The 21508-nt window shown below is 36.2% G+C and overlaps 1 protein-coding gene across 2 annotated transcripts; it reads right to left on the bottom strand.

Moving 5' to 3' along the window:
- Positions 1 to 772: 772 nt before the first annotated feature.
- Positions 773 to 21303, bottom strand: sptlc2a (serine palmitoyltransferase, long chain base subunit 2a). 2 transcript variants are annotated; one of them, XM_026286087.1, is made up of 12 exons: positions 21059 to 21303; positions 19158 to 19352; positions 18288 to 18442; positions 17861 to 18009; positions 16704 to 16828; positions 15673 to 15766; positions 14777 to 14882; positions 14395 to 14614; positions 13303 to 13429; positions 5807 to 5942; positions 4587 to 4716; positions 773 to 2218 (listed from the first exon to the last, which is right to left on the bottom strand). In XM_026286087.1, the coding sequence occupies exons 1-12, from the start codon at positions 21176 to 21178 to the stop codon at positions 2102 to 2104; spliced, it is 1674 nt and encodes a 557-aa protein (XP_026141872.1). In that variant the 5' UTR covers positions 21179 to 21303; the 3' UTR covers positions 773 to 2101. The 2 variants fall into 2 exon arrangements, with proteins under 2 accessions (XP_026141872.1, XP_026141873.1); XM_026286088.1 differs by lacking the exons at positions 773 to 2218; positions 4587 to 4716; positions 5807 to 5942 and adding exons at positions 10705 to 12969; positions 13098 to 13117.
- Positions 21304 to 21508: the final 205 nt, after the last annotated feature.

Genomic DNA, 21508 nt, shown 5'->3' with positions numbered 1-21508 from the left:
TTCCATCTTTTGTTTTTTTTAAAACATCTCTTAATGTGTGTAGTTTCTCTTCTGGTTGCATATAAAGGAACACCGGTTTAAATAAAAATGGTTCAAAAGAAATATCCCCGGATGTTGATGTTGTAAAAGACTTGTACTAAATTAAATACATGGGAGAATGTAACAGAAGCCACAGAACATAATAAGGAGAGTACATTTCAGCACCTTTAAAGCATCATAAAACAGCAGATTCAGTAATTACATCCCACATGCTTTGCTGGGAATATTAAAATGATATAAAAAGACTCATCAGTAGTATGTGCACTGAGAGCATGCACATCATGCATGTGCATATACTGTATGAGGATATCTGGAGCTGCCGTTGATGATTAAAGTACACTTCTCCAAACAATAAAAGATATGAAACATGAATAATAAATAAATATTTACATTAAAGAAACATATACATAACATAAATCTCCTTTCATGAAGACTGAAAAGTGGTTTAAAGATGTTGGAAATCATAAGACAATGAACTTTAAATCAATATTGAGGAAAGCGTATACAACCACACAATGAAACTCTTGCAAGATAGCAAACTTATTAGTTATTCATGGCATTGCAATCATACACTAATAAGTCAATATTAAAATAGTTGCATCTAAAGGAACAATTACATTTACTCATCCTCATGCCATCCAAGATGTAGATGAGTTTATTCATCAGAACAGAATTGGAGAAATTTAGCATTACATCACTTGCTCATCAACGTATCCTCTGCAGTGAATGGGTGCCGTCAGAATGAGTGTGCAAAGAAATGCTAAAAACATCACAATAATCCACAAGTAATAAACATTTCCCCAGATCATCAATTAATGTCTTGTGCATCGAAAAGCTGCATGTTTGTAATATATTTAACTTCAAATATGAGTCCTCCAGTTAAAAAGTAACTTCCTCTGAATCAGGAGAAAAATATACACAGATTAAGCGGCTTTTAAACAAAAAGTCCAAAACAGTTCTAAACAAGTATGTTGGTGGATTTTGACGTGGAAGGACAACAGGGGATGAACCTTTTCACTAAATGAAAGATTTTTATGAACAGAGGACACATATTTTAGCTGGAAGTGAAGCTGATAATTTTATCAGCTGTTTGGACTCTTATTCTGATGGCACCCGTTAACTGCAGAGGATTCATTGGAGAGTAAGTGGCATCCTAAATTTTGATGAAGAAACAAACCAAATCAAAATCTCGGATGGCCTGAAAACAAGTTATCTCTCACAACACTTTCATTTTCAGGTGAATGATTCTTTTAAAATGTAAAGTTTCTACAAGGTTTTGGAATCATAACGCACAACTTCCGCTGCAGCTTTAGAGGTAATGCATATAATAAGCATCCAAGTTTTCTCACAGGTGAAAATTTGATAAATATTCCTTGTTTCTACCTAGACTTCCCTCAGACATAACCAACATCGCCCTCCGCGATTTGTATCTCAATGAAAAAACAAATATCCGAAGCAAGACACCCGAGCTGGCCACAAGTCAAAATCTGTGGAAACAAAAACAACTAGACAGCCAAGTTGTGGAGGTTTTGGAGTTTGATATAGGTAACAAAGTGAATGTACTGACAATGCAATAAGAAGAACCTTTAATTCTTTCATAGGTTAGGATCCTCAGAATTATGGGTTCGCTGCCAGTCTGTTCTCACTTACTAGGGGGAAAAAATGTCTCAAAGGTTTTTGTACACAAAAATGGTTTTGAAGGCTGCAGTGACATATGGCTTTAGCAAGTACACAAGCAGCTCAAAGCTTGCTGTGGCTGGCAGAGAAAAATCTAAGTATTAATTTCCTTAAACGAATGCCACAAAGAGTTAAAAACAGACCCCAAACCTCACGTCAAAACAAAACCGAGGTGACAAATGCAGTAGAGGAAACTGGGGAGAGACAAAAAGCTTTTTTTTGTTGAAAAGCATCATTGTTTTGTTGTTGTTCAGAGCTTAATGTGTTAAAATAAAGATGATATACCTAAGTATAAAAAACGTTATATTTATTAATTGGTTCGCTGCTTCTTTTTGGAGAGCAGAAGATGAGCAGTGCACATTTGGTTCAGATAGGAAGCATGTCACTATTCGTTCTCCTCATATGTGGTCTCGTCAAAGGGCCGGTCCAACGAGGGAAGAACTTTGTGCCGCGAATACTTCAGCTGCAGCAGATCGCCTACTTCACTGATCACATCCAGCGCCTGAAAACAATCATCACGCTCCATTACTTTCATGGTTACACATGTAAGTCATAACATGCTAATGCTGAGAAGCAGCTGCCACCTACCATGCAGAACATTAGAAGTTAGATACAATATAGTCATGGCAATGCTAGTTGCATTATTAATACTGCAATTGATTTCATTCAGATTTCTGGTTCAAGTTACTATGAAACGCACAAAATGTCAAATATTAAGGAAACTTGTTAATTTTCAAAGACATTTAAGTCTAGATGCACTAGGGCGGACCGATATAGTCTTTATTCATGACACATTCATGAATAATTGAGCAACACTGTATAAAGCTGCTTAGATTTGATATGTTCAGTGAACCGATTCAAACTTTGATTCAGTGAATAATTTGAATCATCACTTAAAAAATGTTCACACAAGTCTCTGCTTGACATATTTCTCATATTACAATGTTTCAGCCAAATATGTTGATAAATAGTTATTTTTGTGTATATAGATAAAACAATATAATATTAGTATTTAAATAGTCTTTTGTTTGTTCATTGGTATTAGAATTTTACTATTTATATTAAGAATTTCTTTAACAAATCTTCTTGTCAAAAATGTCTATAAAGGTTGAAATGATGGTTTCTTTGATTTAATAAAAAAAAAAAATAATAAGCAGACAAAGTACAATAAATTGATATAAAAAAAAGAGGATAAATACATAAATTAAGATATATACTACATTTCACCAAAAGGCTACAAAATATATTGAAACATTTTTTTCAAGCCCTAAAATCTTTATATTTTTGTTATGTCCTTTTTACAATCTTAGTCATTAATCAATGGAAGAAATACTAGAAAATATGTCAGAAGGAGACTGAAAAAAATATATAATTATATGAATAAAAGCATCTGCTTAATGACTAAATGTAAAATGTAAATGCATGTGTGTGTGTGTGTATATATATATATATATATATATATATATATATATATATATATATATATATATATATATATATATATATATATATATATATATATATATATATATGGTTTCTTTGATTTAATAAAAAAAAAAAATAATAAGCAGACAAAGTACAATAAATTGATATAAAAAAAGAGGATAAATACATAAATTAAGATATATACTACATTTCACCAAAAGGCTACAAAATATATTGAAACATTTTTTTCAAGCCCTAAAATCTTTATATTTTTGTTATGTCCTTTTTACAATCTTAGTCATTAATCAATGGAAGAAATACTAGAAAATATGTCAGAAGGAGACTGAAAAAAATATATAATTATATGAATAAAAGCATCTGCTTAATGACTAAATGTAAAATGTAAATGCATGTGTGTGTATATATATATATATATATATATATATATATATATATATATATATATATATATATATATATATATATATATATATACACACACACACACACACACACACAAGACACACACACAGACACACACAGACACACACCAAAAAAGCTACAAAACTGGCCAGCTCTAAACACTTTTCTTATGCACTTTGTACAGTCTTATTCATCCTGGAAGAAACACAATAAACTATTTCTGAAAGACACCGAATAGAATAGAACAGAATAATTATAGATATACACTAAATAATCATCAAAAGGTGACAAAAATATATTGGGATAATGATTTTTTCATAAAACTTTTGTTATGCACTTTGTACAATCTCAGCTATTCAGCAATGGAAGAAATGCAAGAAAACATGTCAGAAGGACACTGAAAAATGTGTTGACGTGATAACTGGTCACATCAAAGTGCACAGTGTTTTCTTAAGCACGGGGAGGGGGGCTGACGGCCGGTGTGCTTTTCACCATAGTTAAATCAAAGTGTCCTTGGGGAGGCAGATTAAGATGCTCTTTGATCTGCTGCCAGTGCAGACCCCTGTGGCAGGCGCTGCTTATGTAAACCCCTCAACGGCGGCCTCAGTCGAGACCTGCATTAATTTATAGCGCAGGACAGTTTAAGGAGGAGCCTGGAATTCTTTAGACACTGATTATTTTCAAACATAAAAGTTGTATCAAGTTTGAAGTACTATATTTCAGAAGATTGATGGACAGGGGTTTGAACTTGACATACAGAGACGACAGGCGTTTCAGGTCTAATTCCTGTTGAAAGTCTTCCTTCTTGAAATGTAAAGCACATTTCAACAAAACTCACCCTACGGGGCTTCTTGACTATAACATCACGAAGGCTCATAGGTTTTTCCATTAAGTCATATTTCCATTGTAAACACAAAAATTTATGGCATGAGAAACAAAGCCTAGTAAAAAGGGTACAATGCTGCTTTGAAGTGAGCTAAATTATTAGATGTACTCGCTGTGGCAAGAAAACGAGTAGTTACCCTGTCCAGCATTTCCTTGGTGTGGGCTGCAGAGATACAGAAGCGGGCTCTGGACTCTATGATCGGCGTGGCTGGGAAGCCCACCACCACTACTCCAATGTTTCTCTTCAACATCTCCCGACCAAACGCCCTGGAAACACAGACACAACCTCATCAATTTTCATGAAAACTCTTAAGAAGTTCTTTCCAAACTAAGCTTTCCCATGAGCTTGTTCTTGTTCTATTATGAGGCACTATTATAAATCTATTATGAGTATAATCTATTTGGATGTTTATAGACCCGAAACCTTAAGGAATTAGTCTTCCAGAGTATCACTTCACCTACAAGTGAAAATTCAGTCATTATTCATTCACCCTTATTCAACCACTACCAGTATGTGGTAAAAGAAAGAAAAAAAAAAAAGTGCTTTTGAAATGTCCTGGCAGATAACTGAAACCAAGGTTTTGAAACTAAAACCAAGTTATTGAAGCTAAATCTGAAATCAAATTTAATGAGAGTTGTGAGAAATATTTGGTAAAAATTCAAATGACAAAATCACAGAAAATACTAACCTATAATTAAATGTTGTTTTTGCTACAGAAATGTAAACCAAAAACACCATTAATGTCTTAAATGCTCTTATAATTATGAGTTGCAAGATTAAAAAAGTATCTTCAAATAATCTAAAAAGTGCATTACAAATTTAACTGAAAATGTAAAAATATAAGCCAATTCAAAATATTAATAAATGCAATAATAACATATATATATATATATATATATATATATATATATATATATATATATATATATATAACACTAGAAGGACACTGGAACACAAAGGAAGAATGCTTTAAAGGATGAATAAAGCACTAGCAAAACTAGCTATATTATTTAACTTTGGAAATCTGAGGAACAGGCTTGAATTCAAATCATTGACTCAAGTCAAATCATACATTTTATTTGATTTTCAGAGCTGCATCATAAGGCTTTGAAACACTTGCAATATAGCATTATTTATGAGCATTTTAAAACTTGACAGGTGTCACTACATAATATGTACTTCCATTTTAGGAAAATGTGGAGTCAGAAATTATATAAACTTTTATTATTATTTATTTTTTTTGAGGGGGGGGGGGGGGGTTGTATATGGGATTCTTGTGTGAATTATTACTTTAATCTGTAGGATATTATCATGAATATGCTGAGAGACTGAAGAGAGAGAGTAAAAAATACTAACCCTATTTTGGCGGGCATGTAGAGCATCATGGGTACCACAGGTGAGTCATTGTTGCCATAGATGATGAATCCCATCTCCCGCAGTCTCCTACGGAAATAGACTGTGTTTTCAGCCAACCGCTGGATACGTGAACGGCCTGAAACCAAGAAACACACCCAAACCATTAAGCTCAAGTTTTCCGAAAAAAAAAAAAAAAATGGATTCTGTCATCTGGCACTCTGCATCTTTTTCCACAGCCTTTCATGCGATCAGACAATTAAAACTCACCAAGCCACAAAACTCATTACTTCAGATACTACAAAAGTCGACCACCTGAGCTATAAACTTTATACTTAAACCTTCAAGATCGGTAGATCTAAAAACTGTTCAAGAAGAAACATTTAATACCTGCTGATTTTATACCACATTTTAACTTTCCCCCATCATATCACCAAGGCACATGCCCTTCGTACACAAAGAAAAAGTATCAGATCCATGAAAGATTGATGTCTAATTGCAGAAAGATTTGAATCAGCTGGCTAAACAAAACCCCTGGTGCTGCAGGTTACAGAAGACTGTACCAATCCACTGTATGATTGGAAAGAGAATACAGCAACGAGAACAACACTGCAAACAATCATGGTTTCCTATAATCCTGACAAAAACAGGAAAATTAGTGACTTGATTTTTCAGCAGCTCCCTCTTTAAGCAGGATGTATGTTCCCTGGGGGAGGATTGCTTAGCGATCCACGTCAATGGAGCTCTTAAAACACTCAATCCACCGCAGTGATCTGAGAGCCACGCTAAAGGTCTTATGTTTCTGAAAGCCTTGGTTCTGCTTCGTCAAACATTCCATGCATGCTAAACGCTAGAAGAGAGGAATTTCCTGCGCTGTGACTATGTCTCACCCCGGTGTCATCTAGATGCCAGAAATCTAGCAATTGTCATACTTGTCATGCCTGCAGGGTGACAAAACGACAAGGTCCTGAAAAGCTGCTGTACTGTTAAGACTTGGCATTCTGTTTGACCTTGTAATATTGTGCTTTTTAGGGGTTTTGCAAAACAATGGTTATAAAGAAAGAAGGGACCCCAAGGTTGAACAGTTTTGCCCTTATGTCTATATGACGGGGCTATTGAGGTTCCATCTGATGAGCCCTTGTGAAAGGAGACTTGACTGGCTGTGTAACTGGACTCCTTCCTCAATCCCCCTATGTAAATTGGCCATTGACAGATAAAGCAGGTTCCACAAGTCATGACCGGGTCAGCTGCTCTGTGTTTAGGAAATTAAGCCTGGCCAATGTGTAACGTTAAACACACTGGAAATCCAGTTACATTTCTGGTGATTTCGGTTCCTTGCCCAACTAAAGTAGCACTATAATCTATGGCAGTGGTTCTCTAAATATTCAGATCAAATCTTTCATCACTACCTGGTTCACCCAAAATTTTAATTCGGTCATCATTTAGTCACCCTCTTGTCGTTCCAAACCTTTATGACTTACTTTCTAGGACACCAAATAAGACATTTTGAAGAATGTTTCAACTCTTTTTGTCCATACAATGCAAGTCATTTGGATCCTAAACTACACTGGACAACACTGACCATCATGGGCAAGAAAACACTTTCCAAAAGCATTTTCTAAAACATTTCCAGAGAAGATTGATGTCATTAATATCATGTCAATATTCTTGTCGTTTGGATAAATCATGCAGCTGTTAGAGTTCCATTATTCCAATTCAATTCCAATTATTTGATATTGCAATCAATGTTAAACACTAATGTTCAATAAAGAAAAAAGTTCAAAAGTTTAAGGTAAAACAGGAAGGATACATTTAATTTGTTAAAAAATAAAACAGAAAATACACTTATAATGTTTCACCAAAAGGTTTCTGTCAATTATTTTCTTTTCGATGTGTATTTTTTTTTTAAATATACAAATAATCCTGTAAAGATCTTTCAACATTTTCACAAAAATATTAAGCAGCACATCTGTTTTCAATTTATATGAAATGTTTCTCCAAAGCCCCAAATCTGCATATTAGATTATGATTTCTGAAGGCTCATGTAACACTGAAGACTGGAGTAATGGCTGCTGAAAATTCAGCTTTGCCATCACATGAATACACTACATTTTAAAATATATTCAAATACAAACAGCTTAACTGTAGTAATATTTAAATATAATTACTGTGTTTTACTGCATTTTTAATAAATGCAGCCTTGGTGAGCATAAAAGACTTCTTTCAAAAACTTTTTTAACTGACGTGTGTATTTATAAATTTGGAGCAATTTATTCAATGCTAAACCTTATTCTTTCTGTTTAGAAGCTGTTAAAATGCTTCATCTAGTTGATGCCCAAATTGAGAACACATTCCAGCAGCAAATGCAAGAAACTGAATCGCTCAGGAGGATGAGGAGTTAAATCGAGGTTATTATGTTTGACAGCACTAACAATTAAGGAACCTGTAGAGGTTCTAATGAACGTCAACAGAGAATTGATCAGCTGCGCTAACAGCTCAGGTGAACAACTCTATGAAAATGAGCATCTGAAAGCAATAGCCATTAACGGAAGTTCAAGCTGGCCAACACTGGGCCACTGAGATAGCGAGCCAGAGCCGTAGGGCCTTGGGGGAGGGTGAGAGCACCGAGGTGGAGCACGAGTCTCCAAAGTAAATCTTTCTGGGGTACCTTTTCAACAGCTAGTTTCACAACGCACACCCCCGCTAACTTCTTCCAGACCCAAAGCTGGAGGATCTGGAGGGAGAGAGGCAGCGAAAGGGACCAAAAGAGCTTCCAGATGTGGGGACCGTTTCCCTTTTTTGAAACGCCAGTTCCTCCTCACTTCCTTTTCATCTGAAGGGAGGAGATAAGTGAAAGCACCAGGAGTTGAGGGCGGCTGACGTGCCGAAAACCTCTGTGCCCCTTACGAGGACCTCTCTGGAGAAGGGCAACAGGAAGCAACGCAGCTCCTTCCAGGATCAAATCTGTGGCCTCAATCATTCATGGGCTGCTCACTAGCTAGCAGCTGTCCTGATGCTGAAGTCCAAGTCAGCGGAAAGTGAACGGGGGATTTTATACCCGTTTTATGGGTTGATTCATTTCACAGTCATCCACATTCACTCCTCTGATTAGTAACATCACTTTTCCTGTGAATTCAAGAGACGTTATACATCTACACTAGCATTCAAATTTGGGGTCAGTTAGAATTATTATTTGTAGAAACTAAAACTTGTATTTAGCAAGGACAGATTAAATTAATCAAAGGCAGGGTTATCCTAATAGGCAACATGGGCTGCAGTCCAGAGCCCCGAACATTAGAGGACCCATGAGACAATTCTCTTTTGAATTTAAATACGGTATTTGGTGTAATGAAATGTGTTTATGTGGTTTAAGGTTAAAAAAACACATTATTTTCCACATACTGTTCTTTATTGTTTCTCCTCTATCCCCCGCCTTTCTGGAACGAGTCCATTTTTACAAAGCTCATCGTCCTGAAAAGCGAGGTGTGCTCTGATTGGCCAGCTATCCAGTGCGTTGTGATTGGCCGAATGCCTCAAGAGATTTAAACTGACAATAAAATAGATAACAGTACATTTGAATATTACTGTTTTTAAATGTACTTTTGATCAAATAAATGCAGTTTAAGAAACTTCTTTCATAAACATTAAAAAAAAGAAGTCTTACAGACACCAAACAAAACGGTAATGAATATCTTATAAAAGTCATTGTTTTTAAAAATATTGTTACTTGTTTTACAGGCAGGACTTCGATTACATTTGAATTCATACATAAATACATATGTTTCCTTAAAAGCAAAATTTTAAGTACAACGTCAAATAATTAACACGTTATACAATCCATTGTAATGCTATCCCTCACGGCCTTATTTTAATTTCTTTCAAAAATTAAATATGATGCTACCATGACCAATGTCTATATATCAAAAATAATATCCACTCTTCACCTTTTCGGTAATAATTAGATGTTGCAGCTCTAGTCATTGATGGATGCTGGAGTAGGTCTGCACAACAATGTTATTGTCAAAGAAACAGAAGCACATTACAACATCTGGAATAACAATCCATTACCCTGCTCGAACGGGGGTGTGGGTAAACACATTCTTACACCTAAAACATGTGTATCTGCCCTCTCTCACAGAGCAAGTCAACACCTCGAGACAAAGACGAATGTCCAGTGTTTGTCAAGTCTGCCTGTGTTTGGCTTAACAATGAGATCAGGAATGCTCCACACACCACAGAAAGTTAAAAATGCCAGCTTGGGTAACTACTGTGATTTACGAGGCAAAATCGTTCAAATTCTCACATTTTTTGCTCATTTTCCCCTGAGAACGAGCAAGGCCAGGAATATTTCTTATCTGCTCGTTTGTGTGGGGACGCCAAGAGTTTTGGATGGTTTGAAAGCCAGATCTGATCAAAAGAAAACTTTATTTCCCTTCGGGCCAAGGACACGTCGGACTGTGAAACCACTAGACTGTGAAAGCATCTGCATCTGTATTCAGGAAAAATAAATTCATTGAAAATACGAAAAGAAAAAAGAAACGAAAAAATGACTGAGTTTTTTTTTATTGGCTTTATTTCCAGCAAAAATGTCTAACAATCCTTAAAACAAGATAACATTTTATGCACTGTTGCTTCAAGTAATTTTAAGAGTTGTTTTAATAGACTGTACTTTGAATATAAGTGTTTTTGTCTTACTGCACTGACAGAGCTTTTCACTTGTTGTTAACATGTTTATACTTATATCTGCCAGTGCAATTACACAGAATACAACTGTATTAAATATTAAAGATACACTTTCACAAAAAAGTCTGAATATTATAGACAGTTGCTTTCATAGCTAAACTGATCTTGTTTAAAGGATTCTAAGATATTTTAAATGAAAAATAAAAATAAAACAATATATACATACACATACATACATTTGTGTGTGTGTGTGTGTGTGTGTGTGTGTATGCAGTGTGCATGGAGGAGAAATGCTAACAAGCCACTCAATGAAATGAAAACTATATAATGAAACCAACTCTACATAATAGTCATCCTGATGATGAAATCGGCTACACTCACTAAAATTACCCAAGTACAGTGAACATCCAAAGCAAACTTGGCACATGAAAGTAGGTGTCAAACTGCCTTCAAGAACCATTGAAACAGTTTAATATTCCAAAAGCTTGAAAAGTGGGATGGAAATCTTTGTTTTGCAACAACAGAAGTGAAATGAAACTTTATGAAAGAATATAAATCGTAAACCTGGCAGTAAATGAGTGCTGGAGGCAATTTGTTCACACTGAAGTCACTTGTCAGATCAATACAGTGCTGCAGGCTTTAAATCAAACATGTGCGTGAAACAGAGCAGATCAAGTGTGGATGTGTGGAGTTGGATGCATAATCGGAGAATAAAAGGACCAAAGAAAGCAGGGATGAAGGAGTTTCAGTTCCCATGAGGATACACAGGATGTCTCCCAGTTGACCTTTGCTTGATTAGTTTTCTTTGAGCATCAACCCCCCAACAAACTCAATCGGACACAAACACACTGATTGTTCAGGACCACCTTTGTTCTAACTCTTAGATGCTTCAATATCAGCAGTTAATCTACATAAATGTCATCGGTTAATCAGTACCGTTATTACTGCATGCATCTAAAAGCCCCATTTGCACTCAAATACTTTTGCATAGCAATTCTTTGTAGTTCTAGATAAAAAAAGTGAATTTGTGTGCATATTAAGAATATTATATGATTGTTTTTTTTGTTTTGTTTTTTAAAAACCACGTAGTTATATATTAATGATATATTTATATGTTCTTATTTTTATGTAGAATTTGTAATGGTCATAACTTTGTAATAATTAATTTCTAGCCTGTTCTCGACTGGTTTTGGGAGAGACTGAAATACTGAAAAGAAAAAACAATGCCACTCTATAATTAATTGCATTTTGTCTTGAAAATAGAAATAATTATATAAAAATAGCACCTTATTAATGCCAAACCAGAGCTGGATCGTCTCATATCTTATTTTAAGAGTTTAGTATCATAGGTCAAGAGTTTAGATCTTTTTTTTGCATCAGTGTGAGATGCTGTTGAAAGTCAGGAAGTCCATTAGCAGGTGAAGGAGAAGAGAAAAGTCGCTGGGAGACAGCAAGATGTTCTCAAGAGACATATTGTAGGATGATGGAAACAATAAGTCTTTGTAAGGAGATGAAAATAGCCCTTAGCCAAGCAAAGTAATACTCATATTAGTCATATTGAGCACTTCACCTGGCCCCGGCGGACCGGTAGAGCCTGTTTGTTGTAGCTGCCAGCGTTGATTGAGTGGCAGGGGGAAAACAGGCAGTTTGGTGGGTCTAACCAAAGGGCCAGATCACACTAGTTACATGGGTAATTGTTAACACATTTCTGAGGTTTAAACTCCGAGCTAAATATTTTACCTGGACGGAGTCCGTGTACAGCTGTTGAACTAATCAGTCTCATTTCATGAGCGCTGGGAAATTGTATGAAGAAAAATCTCACATCGACAGATCTTTTTTTCCCCCCTTCGTCCCACTTCAAAGTGATCCTTGAGAAACACTTATTTCAGTTTCTGAGCCAAGTTAATCCAGAGCGCACAGAGCAAACAAACATAAAGATTGTATTTTCACAGTGAAATAAAACAGGCAAAAAGCAAAGACAAGAACAATGGAGTTGACAAAGTAAAGGGACGCTTTTCAGTGAATGATGTGCAGATGAGAACAGGAAATAACATGGAGGAAGATGTGACTGTGTTTACTGTACGACTGATTGCCAGATGAAACACACACACACACACACACACAGGCTGATTTTGCTTAACACCTTCATCTCGTGACTTTGTGACACAGCATTCTTACTTGAAATGTTTACGACTTGATCTAGATCTATGCCACCTGAATTATCTACTGCGATATGCAAGTTCTAGAATGGCACTTTGATAAAAAATAAATAAATACAAAAAACACATCTGGCATGTAAATACAGAGACATATACAGTAATGTAAAGCAGCTTCAAAATGCTGAAGACCATCCATAGTACATCCTTGCAAGCTGATAATGTTTTTTGGGGCAATCCTGCCACCTTGTGGTGCACTCAACAACACACAGTTGATTATTTACTTGCTTGAAAAAAAATTACATCTGTCCATTTACTTCCTCTCATGTTATTCCAAACACATGTGATTGCATAATTTATCTCTTCATCACACAAAGTTATTTTATGGCTTTATGAGACATGTACAGAAGCCATGTAAAACTTTTCTTCCTTAAAAGTAAAAAAAAAAAACTTAAAAGTTTCAGTTCACACTCATCTGTGAAAAAAGCCACTATATTATTCAGTATTTCTTCGTTTGAGTTCTATGGATGAAATAAAATAACATAGTTTTGGAACAGCATGAGGGCAAGTAAATAATAATATGTTTGGGTGTCTCTGATTCTGTAAATAAATAAAAAAATACAAAGAAGAATAAAGTAGGTAAAAAAAAGGAAAACTCACCTATTGTTGTTCCATCCTTCCCCATAATGCACTTCATAGAAGTGATGATTTGCTCCACGACAGGAAGCGACATAGAGGTGGCGTAAACTGCACTGTGAGAGTGATTTCGTAGGTAGTCTATTAAATCCTAAAGCATAAAAAGTGAAAAATGTTCAAGACTGTTGGAAGACCATTTCAGGTGACTACCTCTTGAAGCTCATCAAAGCAAAAGGTGGCTACTTTGAAGAACCTAGAATATGACATATTTTCAGTTGTTTCACACTTTTTTGTTATGTATATAATTCCATATATAATTCCACATGTGTTAATTCATAGTTTTGATGCCTTCAGTGTGAATCTACAATTTTCATAGTCATGAAAATAAAGAAAACTCTTTGAATGAGAAGGTGTGTCCAAACTTTTGGTCTGTACTGTGTGTATATATATCTCAAGGATGCATAAAATTGATCAAAAGTGACAGTAAATGTGTTATTTAAAATTATGTCACACATTTAAACCACGTTATAATAATATAATATATGTTTTTTTTAACTGTATTTTTAGACATTTTTAATAAATGCAGTCTTGGTGATCATAACAGATTTATACATAAATAAATAAAAAACACCAACTGAAACTGGACATTTTTATACAAAGTTGGACACCTGTTAATATGTATCTGGACACACTGAACATGAACTGATCAGTAAGGAACCTTGATTTATTCCCAGTTTTATTATTGGACAATGTTGCATCCAAAGTGCACACAATGTGCTGCTGAAGTTACTTTTACTCAAGTTACTTTATCAATTTACATGCTCATTTATTAATAACTGGCAAGTTAAGTTGTGGCCTAATGGTTAGAGAGTTTGACTCCTAACCCTAAGGTTGTGGGTTTGAGTCTCGGGCTGGCAATACCATGACTGGGGTGTCCTTAAGCAAGGCACCGAACCCCCAACTGCTCCCCGGGCGCCGTGGCATAAATGGCTGCCCACTGCTCCGGGTGTATGTTCAAAGTGTGTGTGTGCACTTTGGACGAGTTAAATGCAGAGCATGACTTGTTTGGACTTCTGCTATTCGTAACATTTATAAATTGGCACTTAAACTTTATACCTTCCTCCCTCCTATGTATCCACCAGCAGCTCCGAAGCTCTTTGTGAAGGTGCCCATCATGACGTCTACATCTTTGGGGTCCAATCCAAAATACTCCACCACCCCTCGACCGTTGGGTCCTAATGCCCCGATACTGTGAGCCTCATCCAGATAAAGATAGGCCTTGTACTTCTTTTTCAGGGCTATAACTTCTGGCAGCCGTATAATGGAGCCCTCCATACTGAGTAAATAACCAGTTAGAGTACATTAAACTTTGATTTGTGTGACAATTAATCTGATCGTTAAAACTGTCAAGAATGCACATGTGATAACACGTTCCACACTTGAGAAAGCCACAGCAGTACAGAATGAACATTTGAGGTAAACAAGAGAGTTTAATCACCTGTAGATGCCCTCCACAAGGATGAGGATTTTCTTCCAGGGTCGATGTGTTCTAGGCTGACCATGAACGATAGCGTCTCTGAGCAACTTCTCCAGGCTCTGCATATCTGCATTAAAGCAAATAAAATGTTAAGCCCAGAGTAAAATAACTACATTTGACCCAAAACCCTTTTAAATTTGTGTAAAGCTTTATTAATAAAAAACAAAGATCAAATTGCAATATATTGGGGACAAGCTACCGATGAAGTGGTTTTCTTTCATCAGCCATATGAAAACTATGTGGTATTCTGGGGTCATAGTGTAGTAAAATGTTCCATGTGTCCTTGGCCATAATTTAAGGAACCACAGCACATAAATTCAATACAAAGTGTCAGTGCAAGAACTGCTTTAAGCACTTCAGTAATAAACAATCAGAGTGCTGATGAAGTTTCCCCAAATCTGACTCAAGGGTTTCAAGGACCATTACCTATTCACCTCAAGTTACTTTATCAATTTAGCAGCTCATTTATTAATAACTGACAGTCATCTGTCCAAATTGCCAATTTAAATGATTCATTTAGAATAACACAGCTGAAATGTGATGGAGAGCTGACCTTTCCAGTGATAAGATTTGCATTCATGGTGTTTGACTGGACATTAACCGAAATGGCATTCAGAAACAAGTCCAAAAACCATCCAGAATACAAATCAGGTTTTAACATGGGTCAAGGTCTGTCAATCTTCCACTCAAGTAGTTGCAGCATCATGCTTTGTGTGCATTTGAGCTGCACCAAATATTCATTCTTTACCTTTGTGCTGTTAACATCTGTGAACAAGGACTGAGGGTGTTAAGACATACAGATATGGAGATGAGATGATATGATAAGATAAGTTATGTGCCTGTCAGTGTTAACTCACTATTGTGTTTAAAGACCCGGATGGTGGAGCCGGACAGTCGGGCTCCCAGTACCAGAGAGGCATGGTTCAACTCGTCACTGAGAATCAGACATCCCTGCAAACAGAACAAACCATGTCAGGTCACTGTAAGAAAATGCATTTATTTAATCAAAAATAATTGTTAAATATTTTTAAATGTAATTTATTCCTAAAGCAGCGGTTACTCCATTCTTCATTTTGACAGATCTTTCAGAAATCATTTTAATATGATGATTTGGTGCTCAAGTAACATTTATTATTATTATCACAGCTGAAAACAGATGTGATGCTTAATACTTTTTGATTTGATTTTTGAAGAACAGGATTCATTTGAAATTGAAATACAATCAAATGTAATACAGTACATCCTTGCTTAATAAAAGCACGCACTTACTGACTAAGTTAGTAGAATAGTAGTATATATTAAAATTCATACTTTTTTTTAATTAGCTTTAAAAAAAAAAAAAACCTTTTAAAAAAGCCTTTTTGCTGCTTCTTTTGTCTCTGCTTTTGTAATGTGCGACTTGCACAATAATTCGCATCTTTTGAAATCAGTTTCGATCATGCAAATCTGGAAAGTCGGGCATTTTAGTGCCAAATCACTAGACCTCTCTTGGCCTGCAACAGGAAGTGAGGTTGGGAAATCTCTGTGGTGCACTTGCAGCTAAGCGCATGTTTCCTGTGGCGATTATCAAGTGCATTCTGTTGTGCAAGCCACACAAACTGTTTGAGTTAGAACCGGTTGTCTATTTGTACCATTACAGTAATCTGGTGATAAAATATGACATATCCACCCATTGTGCTTAAACCAACAAAGGAAAACATTCACACACCAGAAACTTATGTATTAATTAAACAAGCACTGATAGGTCAAGGCGGGATCCGTCTGTGCTGACACTCCTATGAATTTTAGGAGTTGTCTAGGTGGTTCATCACATCAAGAGATAGGGACAGAGGAGCTGGCAAAGCAGAAGACAGATAGTGAGGAAACCAAATGGTCTAGTGTTTCAAACCTTGCCAGCTATTGCAGGAATGTTCATGGAGTTGGTTGCAAACCCCATGCCAAAAGCCATAGCAGACTCCACTCCCAGGAATGACGCCGCCAGTTTCTCCAACTCTTCGTGCCTGTCGAGGTTGCCTATGCAAATCACACAAATAAATCAACTAATGCATGCAAACACTGACTTACTATAAACAGCAGCTAGAGAAGCAACACCTGTGTTTATTTCGAAAGTAAAGTCAACCTAGAAAGCTCCCACATAAGCCCTTAAAATAACTAGATTCAAATACAGCATGAAATTAGATCAAAATTCAGTCTGTGTCCTAAACGCATATTATCGATCATTTGGTGAACAATTCATTTATGTTATATGTTTCACTTTTAAAACAAATCTTAATCGAAATGTCATAACTGAACTGTTCAGTGAAAACTACAGTGAAAACTACTTGTTTAGTCCACTTAAAACCTGACCCTTTCTTACAGTCAACAGGAAGCTAGCATTCAACTGATCTGTCTAAATCTAATCAACAAGCAGTAGACAAAACCAAGCCTCCCGCCCAGTGTTGCCAAGTCCACGGTTTTCTAGTGGAGTTTGTTTACTTTAACACCAGCTTTTTTTTCATGTCCGAGGGTTAAAGTGACCCCAAGAACGTGATATTAATCCACTGGAATGCTAATTTTACCAGAAGAATCCCAACAAAAAAAAACTTGTATTTACCCCATGGGACCACCCAGTAAGTTTTGAGCTAGTTCTGAATAGCACTTGGGGGGGTTTTGTTGTGAAGACCTGGCAACCCTGCTCCCGCCCTAAATTTTTCTTGTTTTGCGATAATATGTTATACAAATTATGCTGCCAATGTTGGAGACAGCTTTCCCAATATTTTTCTAATATTATCTAACATCTAGCCAAAGTTCTCTAATTAGCATGCTTCGCTTCAGCTGTTACACAGTTTATCCTGGAAAATTATCTCGAAAAAGTTAAAAACGTATAATAAAAAAAATAATAATAATTACATTCCACTATCCTGTGTATCACAATTTTAAACACAAAAAAGCTAAATGGTACATGGAATGAGTTGCATGCCAATGTATAATGCTTAAATGTGCCTTATGGACATTTACGTCCAAATATTTCCCAAAAAGCAACAGTACGTACTAATAAGCGCTCACCCATTTCCTGTCTAGTGCTGGCCACGCCCACCCCAAGTTTCACCGTCACCTCTCCAGCAGCTGTGGCACAGGCGCCTGTGTTCTCTGCAAAGCCCAGATAATTATACGAGCCAAGGTTTATCACATCCTTCACCACTCGCCCAGTGTACCTGAAAGAGCACAATACACTTGTATAAGAGTTCTTTTGAGCCAAAACTAATCCCTCACGACCCTAGAATGGATTGTAAGTCTCATGCAACCTCTTTAACCTCATATTTCAGGATACAATCAAGTCCCTTCGCTAGCAAGCCCTCCAGTTTATTGTACATTGGCTTGAAAGTGACCTTGATATTATAATCATTAGATTGATGCAGCTCTCGTCTTGGGAGGTAAAACAGTCAAAGACGTGGTGTTTTTTTCCTGTTCAGGTTCAAGTCGGCCTACTTACTCAAAGGTCCAGTTGTAATCATTGGAACTGCGCTCAGCAAGGTCAAACGTGGCCCCAGGAACACTGCAAATGGGCCTGTTCCAGCTGTCCCGAATCCTCATGTATAAATTCCTAGTGTAGAAATTCTCAAAGTCTTGATAAAGTGGAACAAAGTCCTGGACAAACAAAAAAGACAGAAAGAAAAAAAGAACAGATTCACAAACTTTATTATTTTATTTTTTTTACTACATGGAAACAGCTCCTTACATTTGGGTGACTAAGTTGACTTGGATCCAATATTTTTGGAAGAATAACATTCATAAAAGGCGTGTAGAAAAACAAAGCTCAACCTTTCAGTGCCCTAAAGTACTTTACAATAACGGTAAACTGCACAATATCCTTCCTCTGACAAAATAACCTCTTCCTCTCAAACTTACACCAATAAATTACCATAACGTTTACGGAAATTACACAATTTTTTAAGGCATTCATAATTTTAAAACTGCTTCATTTCTAATGTTTGTAATTTAATCTTTAAAAATGTTCCATGAAACTGCCAAGAAATTTTACAATAAACCACTTTATTTATAATAAAATGTTTCATTTTTAGATTAAAATTAGTACACTAGTACCGTTCAAATGTTTGAGGTCAGTGACACTTATGTCTTTGAAAGAAATCTCTTATGCTAACCAAGGCTGCATTTATTAAATCAAAACTTCACTAAAAACAGTAATATTGTAAAATATTATTACAGTTAATTTTTTTTCCTATTTAAATATATTTTAAAATGTATTTCTTTCCCGATTAATAAAAGTACTAATTAAAAAAAAAAAACTTTTGAACGTTAGTGTACATGCTTTTTTCTACTATGCACACATGACAATGTTTACCTTCTGCTCCTCCCTTTCTCTGGCTATGTGGCATTTTTCTATTTTCCACTCCCTCATGAAATCCCGCAGATATCCAAAGATCGTGAGGATGCCATAGCCCATGTACGTGAGCACGGCGACCAGCATGGGAGTCTCCTCAAAGGACTCGATGAATGGCCTGCTGTAAAGTTCTCCATTGCATGCAGCGTGGTAAACCTGTAAAGCAATACCCATTAAATCACTGAAGTCATGGTACCATCTCATTGTGGTTACTGATTACAAGACGTGTGAAACTTGCAGAAACAACAGATTCCTTTTGGTTACTTTAACAGTTTAGTACAGAAAAAGTGGCAAGCTTTATTCATGGACACTCAGCAAAAGTCATATTAACTTGAACAGTTTCAAAGTTTGACCTCTCATTGTTAAAAACTCTGTTACTCATGGTGACCAAAGGATCATGCACATGTTTCAGGACCAAACAGACGAAGCAGTTCATTCAAAACCCTGTGATTTGCAGGCACATGTGACTAGTCATGCTCCATTAACAAATACCACGGAGTCTAGCAACACTGACATCCACGTGAGCTGCCAGCAGCTCCAAGACAGCAGCACAACTTTGCATTCAGAACCAAGGCTGAAAGCACCTTCCAAGAAAAGACTATGTGTGATAAAAGCTTTTCAAAACTTAGATGTGTGTGATATACCTTTGTAAACAGTTGCTGAACATTACAATGGAGAGTTAATCAGAGCAGAAGCAGAAAGAGCTGATAGGGCGCTACGAGACAGATTAGTTGGATAAACAAAGAAGCTGTGACAATAACAAAGCTCAGGATATCTTGGAGTAAATGAAGCTGACTGATTTCGCACTCAGAACACTTACAGTACAGGAGGCACATGACAGAAATTCCTAGAGCTTTAACTTGAATCATGAGTTGCTTAAAATCACCCGCACAAGACACTGGCATGAGATCAAGATCTTGACTTGACTTCCTCACTGCATTTGCCTATTTAGATATACGATCCATTGATAGATTTATTATCTATACACATAAATGAAATAAAATACAGATGTTAATATTAATAATGTTTGAATATTACAAATTTTCAAATAGGGATACAAATTAAAATGTGTTACTAAAACCCATATTACTATAATATGCAAAAAATTGAATAAGGCTTTTTTGATCAATCTATAGATCTATTTTCTATAACTTTACATAAAATATACTAATACACCTTTCCATATATAAATGAAAATATTCACATAAACTTCATACAGATTATAAATGATAATGCACAAGTAGTCAACATTTGAAGTGGATCAAAACCTTTCATCAAAGTTGTCCTAAAACCTAAAACATATAAATATACATTAATATAAATATATATTAGGGAATATAACTATTTTTTGGAGAAGGGGACTAGTTGTCACATTTTTTGTCCTGTGAATTTTTATCCTGTTTCTCAAAGCTGGTTTATATTTAAAAGTCCAAAAATAGTTATTAATATTAAGACACTAATATCTTGACCTGCCATTTTCAATGCATTTGACTTATATTAATGCAAATCCAGCATGAGGTTGCACATTAACTTTCTGGTGCAACAAGCAAAGTTGATTCAGAAGAGTTTTTACTTATGAAAATATCCCATTAGCCACATCATCATGGCCAGGGCTCATAAAAGGATATTTTCAGGAGAAAGTCTAAATCTCATCTGGCTGTCAAACTTTACTTTATCACATGTGATCATGCCATAAACCGCTTGTCATGCACTAACGGAACACAATCCTGGCACACAGTCTTGAGAAGAGCTGCTGTGTGTTACCACACATCATCATTTTCATCGTGCAGCATATTGCACAAACAGATATGAAATATTAGCAATGCAGGATTCAATGATCTCAATGCATGATCTGGCCTCACCTTCTCCTGCTTTTGATACTGATGATGGTGATGATGGTTCTTCACCATGCCATTTCTTCCTGGTTTCACACCATTCGCTGCATGACAATCCTCATTTTTATTCCCTTCGCTCTCAGTCATACTTATCTAAGACTAAATTCATACAATCTAATGCATGAAGACGAAAAGATGGAAATTAGTCGGTGATCAGGGCAACGCGCGTCACCGCTACCCCGAAACCCATAAGCGACAAACCTGAAACTCCAGCCTCCGCATACCGGAAATTAACTCCCCGTTAGTCGCGCCCACCAATCAGAACGCAGAGTTAAGAAACCGGGCGTGGTTTGTGGAGCAAAGGGCGTGGTCCTCCGCTCGCTCCTGCTGATACTGGGAGAAACGAACTCTAGTAACCTTTGTGTGTTTCACCTGTCTGGCCCTGCATAACTCGGATTTTTGTCTGATGCTCGCAGC

This window comes from Carassius auratus, chromosome 17 (genome assembly GCF_003368295.1).
Source record: "Carassius auratus strain Wakin chromosome 17, ASM336829v1, whole genome shotgun sequence".
Lineage (NCBI taxonomy): Eukaryota > Metazoa > Chordata > Actinopteri > Cypriniformes > Cyprinidae > Carassius > Carassius auratus.
Note: the sequence above shows the minus strand (reverse complement) of the source record. Positions and strands in the feature narration are given on the sequence as shown.